The sequence below is a fragment of the Octopus bimaculoides genome, chromosome 6 (assembly GCF_001194135.2).
Source record: "Octopus bimaculoides isolate UCB-OBI-ISO-001 chromosome 6, ASM119413v2, whole genome shotgun sequence".
NCBI classification, from domain to species: domain Eukaryota; kingdom Metazoa; phylum Mollusca; class Cephalopoda; order Octopoda; family Octopodidae; genus Octopus; species Octopus bimaculoides.
This window is the reverse complement of record NC_068986.1, coordinates 31470936-31476636: the sequence shown is the minus strand read 5'-3', so window position 1 is coordinate 31476636 and position 5701 is coordinate 31470936. Positions and strand designations below refer to the sequence as shown.

General features: G+C 36.8%; 1 protein-coding gene across 1 annotated transcript in view; it reads right to left on the bottom strand.

The window, feature by feature from the left end:
* Positions 1 to 5701, bottom strand: part of LOC106869347 (pregnancy zone protein) — a 73475-nt gene that overhangs the window by 8979 nt on the left and 58795 nt on the right. Inside the window, exons 31-34 of the mRNA XM_052968434.1 lie at positions 4280 to 4364; positions 3467 to 3541; positions 2017 to 2116; positions 1458 to 1646 (exon numbers count right to left, since the gene is read on the bottom strand). Coding sequence (XP_052824394.1) covers positions 1458 to 1646; positions 2017 to 2116; positions 3467 to 3541; positions 4280 to 4364 — 449 coding nt within the window. The remainder of the gene's footprint in view (positions 1 to 1457; positions 1647 to 2016; positions 2117 to 3466; positions 3542 to 4279; positions 4365 to 5701) is intronic.

Here is a 5701-nt window from a genome sequence, read left to right as displayed (position 1 = left end):
TCTTTTACGTGTTGTAGTCATTTGACTGCGGCCATGCTGGAGCACCGCCTTTAGTCGAACAAATCGACCCCAGGACTTATTCTTTGTAAGCTTGGTACTTATTCTATCGTTTTCTTTTTGCCGAACTGCTAAGTTACGAGGACGTAAACACACCAGCATCGGTTGTCAAGCGATATTAGGGGGACAAACACTGACACACAAACACACACACATATATATGACGGGCTTCTTTCAGTTTCCATCTACCAAATCCACTCGCAAGGCTTTGGTCGGCCCGAGGTTATAGTAGAAGACACTTGCCCTAGGTGCCACGCAGTGGGACTGAACCCGGAACCATATAGTTGGTAAGCAAGCTACTTACCATACAGCCACTCCTGCGCCTATATGTGATTGTTTTTAGAATGACATTGTGGGATAGGTGTGAGAGGCCTGATCTGCCAGTTTGAATATAAAACAAGTTGAATATTTGGGTCAGATATGGCTACTTTGAGTACTAAAGGGTTAAAACATTATTGTAATATGTAATACTGGGACTTTTATTTAACTTGCTACAAAACTATGACCAAGATTACAAGGCTACTTAAATGTATCTGAAGAATTGCAAATGTATGGAAGCTAGAGAAATCTCAGATTGTTCTAGTGAGTACTTGCCAGGAGCCAGAAGTTATTTACTTGCTCCAAATTTACAGAGCCAATTAATTCAATAGTAGCCTGGGAAAAGAGAGAATGCCAAAAGAAAAAAACACGAGAAGAAAAAGAACAGAGATAGAAGAAAGGAAAAAAGAGGAGTGAAGAAGAAAAAGAAGAGAGAGAGAGAGAAGAAGAAGAAAGGGAGGGAGAAGAAGAATGGTGGTGGAGGTGGTAATAGGATTTGGCTAAAAGAGGTGAATGTTTACTGAAAAAGTAAACCATAGTTTGTATTAATGGGATGCGGGGGAAGAGAAAGATTTGAACTATTAACCTCATCTTAGAAATTTTTAACTGTTTAGTTTCTGCTGGATCCTGTATTCTTATTGCATGCAGGTTTCTATTATGCTATAGACAAGTGATATAAATGTATTTCAGTTCAAATGTTAATATGTGCTCACATGAAATACATATAAATTTAGCCTACATACCAAAAGTCCAAACTCACTTCAGAAGAAATGAGAGGTTTTAGTAAGACCAAAACCTGAATAACATCACCGATATATAAAAAAAAAAAGATAAAACTGTATTTATGAACCAAAAGGTTTTCTTTTTAGATGCATATGGAATATGAGATTTTAAGGAAGGGGACAAGAGAAGTTGTAATATTCATACCACCCCCCCTTATGATTATAGAAAAATAAGTGAAGTGACAATAAAAACCAGATTGCTGACTCTGTTCATTTGAAACTTTTCCTTTACTCCAAGACACCACTATTAAGTGACAATAAATGATCTACAATTGTTAGGTTTCCAGTTTAGGAACATACCTGCTGCAGCATTCATATGGTTTACGTTTTTAGATTTTAGCTTTAACAACTTTTGTAGTGCAGGGGGTAGTCCAATAGGCTGTCTTTGTTGTGTCATAGAATTTTCATATGTCTCTTGAGAAACTACTGGTAGTTCTTCTTTGGTTCCACATGTTGTTTTCAGTCCATACAAGGTATGACCAATCACATCTAGAAGATAAAAGAAAAAGGAAAATGACAATTAAATGAATCACATGACAGGTACACAAGAAATTATGGGTTATATTAGTGTCTTTTCTTGTTTTAGACTATTGGACATAATCAATGGATTTTCATAAAAGAAATAACAGTAGATTTAGGGCTTAAAAATCCCCCCAAAAAACAAAAAAAAAACAATCCTATAATAATAATAAAACCCTATAATAATAGGCGCATTAGGTATGATTAAAAAACATATAGACAAGTACATAATCAAAAGTGCAGTGAGTCTGCTGCCCTAACCACTGGGCCATTGCACCTCCACTATGATTGTATATATATATGTATGTATGTATGTATGTACGTACTGAAAGATACTGACCTCTATCATAATAATCATAGACGACCACTCCTGCTGGAAGACTGCTCAATGCCAACACTTGTTCAATCTCGATTTCAATACATTTTGCAGTTTTATTCATCTTTACAAATAAAGAAACAAAATAATTAGTAACAATCGCATAAATAGAACATCAGTACTGCTGTAAATCTCTCTCCCTTCCTGCCTCGCTATCCAGTTGTCTGTTTGTCTGTCTCTCTGTTCCCACCTTACATTCAGCCTCTTTTTATATACTTGACTTTCCAAGACACTGTTCATTTCAATACTTTTTGTTTCCTGTAAACAAGCTAAGGAAACCATATTGTTTGCTTTAATTAATCATTATATATGTTATCTGTTATTGATATTATTAATATCTATGACGTATTCACTTCTCATGCAGTTTTTATAATGATAAACTAAAACCAAAAGCATGTGTTGCTTATCTCCTAATGCACACAGCCAACACCAATTCCAGAAAGACTACCATGAAGTCTTCCCTTTGGTAACTGGTGTGTTTTTCTTTTTTGTAATCCTAACACCTATCATGCTAAGTGACAAAGACTAAAACATCTCAAAGTTATTGATAGCAGTAATAACAATAATGATAATTGCATGTAGTGAATCATGGTGAGTGGACAAATAACAGCATACCAACCATTGGTGAAAACGTGTAATCATGTGTGAAATCATTCTGACCGCTAACAAGCAATTGTCCAATCTTTCTAATTTTTAAATTTTCTTTTCTCAGATGTAGAAGTTAAATAAGAATCAAATGCATCATCTCTGAAAATCCTCATTTTTCTTGTCTGGAGAAAAACTTTAGAGCTGCTGCTATCAACAAGATATTGAAGATGCTAGAATGGAGGCAAGTGGATGTGAATTGTTGGCACTCCGTCGGTTACAACATTGAGGGTTCCAGTTGATCCGATCAATGGAACAGCCTGCTCGTGAAATTAACATGCAAGTGGCTGAGCACTCCACAGACACGTGTACCCTTAATGTAGTTCTCGGGGAGATTCAGCGTGACACAGAGTGTGACAAGGCTGGTCCTTTTGAAATACAGGTACAACAGAAACAGGGAGAAAGGGTGAGAGAAAGTTGTGGTGAAAGAGTACAGCATGATGCATTCTGGGATTGCAAAGCAGTGTACTGGAGAGAATTGAGATACTGTGTGGAGAGAAGTGTGTTATGGAATGAAAGAGGCACAGAAGTGCTACTATGAGTGGTTGCTGGATGAGGAGAATGGATGGGAGAAAGAGGGCCCAGCTATTCAAATTGACTGCAGTATGGTAGATAGAGCAATTAAGGTTATGTGAAGTAGAGTCAATCTATGGGTACTGTAGTAAAACTACGTGCAGCAGAATAAATCTATATATAGTTGAATGAATCTATGTATAATGTGGAGCACATATGTGTATTATAGAAATTCTATGTGTAGTTTTACACTTACCTCATCAAAATATAAATATACATAGTCTTCTGTCATTTCATACTTTTTAACACCGACTCTTTCTGCATGTTTTGGCTGAAAGATCATTAAAACAACACAAATATTAAAGCAGACACAAAACTAGATAAGCAGTAAATATTAATTTATTTTGTTTTACACCGTATGTAAACAAACAAGTTTGTTTTCGAAGCGCTGAAATGTATGGTAGAACAAGTAGAAAGATAAATTTTATTCAACGCATAGATACTGAACAGTATAGATATAAAGGATAAAATCCTTTTTTCTTTTTAAAAGCAGAAAAATGCAGATGGACGTTGCCTCATCTGATTATCATTTATTCTGCAGTCTTCAAAATTGTTTGGACAGAGAAAACATGAATTCTGTAGACGAGGTCAGAACAGTACTGGAGGAGTATTTTTCATTACAGACAAGTGAATTTTGGAAGAAGGGCCTTACAAGTCTACCAGAAAGATGGAAGAGCATTGTAGAAAATGAAGGAGAGTATATTTTAGATTAAAAAAGAACTTTGTTTATCTTAATTTTGAAAAATAAAAGAAGTATTAAAAAAAACTGCATTATTTATGGGATGACCCAATACATATGACAGGCTTCTTTCAAGGATTTGGTTAGCCTGGGGCTAAGAAACTCACCGAAAGTGCCATGCAGTGGAACTGAACCTAGAACCATGTGGTTGGGAAGCAAACTTCTTACCACATGGTCAAGTAAAACTTTGTGGTGCTCCAGCATAGCCACAGTCTAGCACCTGAAGTCAGTGAAACAGTAAACAAGCAAAAATATAATAAAGCGACTCACATCAACAATTTGCTGTGGGATCCATCCTGTTAGCATTTTCACTTCCATTATAACAATGTTCGTCTTTTCACTTCTCCCTGTGTAACTATTGGAAATAAACAACAATTTGATAATTAAGCATTAAAAAATTAAAGATTACAGATAATGGGGGAAATGTAATGGTGTGGCATTCATTCTGCTTCCAAAAATATTAAGTCCTTCAAATGAGGAAACTTGTAATATGTGTCAGGAATAAGAGAGTATAAACAATTCCGAAAGTGGAATAAATAGGTTTGTTGGGAGGAAGATAAAAAGTTTAGCTTTTCAAGCAGAACATTCTATTGTAGTTGATGCTTTTTGATGGCTAATAAAATAGTAGTAGCAGTAAAGACAATAATAACAAGAGCACTCAGAGAGCGCAAACCTCCGCCAAAGCAACACCAACGTCCTCTCAACGATTAGCTGGAGATGATTTTTAGAATGAGAATATCTGAAATAAACTCGACTGCTCTCACAAACAAGAATACTAAAAATGAACCTGACTGCTCTCAAAAATTAAGTAAAAAAACCAGAAAAATAATCCAGAATTCTTGTCTGGTACCAGATTGATCTGAAAATCTAATCAGTTTGTGCCAGTCACAAGGCCAAACATCCCTGAAAGTTTCATCCGAATTCACCCAGTGGTTCTTGAGATATCTTGTCCATGGACAAACAAACAAACAAACATGACTATATAATACCTCCGCCTTTGCTAAGGCAGAGGTAATAATGATTTCAAATGTTTTATACAAAGTCAGCAATTTCCGAGCAGGGGTGGGTGAAGTTAAAAGACATTCAAGCGAGATCATTGCCAGTGCCGCTCGACTGGCTCCTGTGCAGGTGGCACATAAAAACACCATTTTGAGCGTGGCCGTTGCCAGTACCGCCTGACTGGCCTTTGTGCCGGTGGCATGTAAAAGCACCCATGGTTGACATTAGGAAGGGCATCCAGCTGTAGAAACTCTGCCAAATCAGATTGGTGCCTGGTGTAGCCATCTGGTTCACCAGTCCTCAGTCAAATCGTCCAACCCATGCTAGCATGGAAAGCGGACGTTAAACGATGATGATGATGATTTAGTTGAGAGCAGTATATATAGGAAATCTATAATAAGGATTTCTAATAAGGTGGTGAGCTGGCAGAAATGTTAGCATGCTTGTATTTACGTTCTGAGTTCAAATTCTCCCAAGGTCGGATTTGCCTTTCATCCTTTCGGGGTCGATAAATTAAATACCAGTTGCATAATTTCAGGCCTTGTGCTTAGAGTAGAAACGAATTTTCTAAAAGGCGGTGAACTGGCAGAAACGTTAGCATGCTGGGTGAAATGCTGCTAAGCATTTTGTTCATCATTATATTCTGAGTTCAAATTCCTCCAAGGTCGATTTTGCCTTTCATCCTTTTGGGGG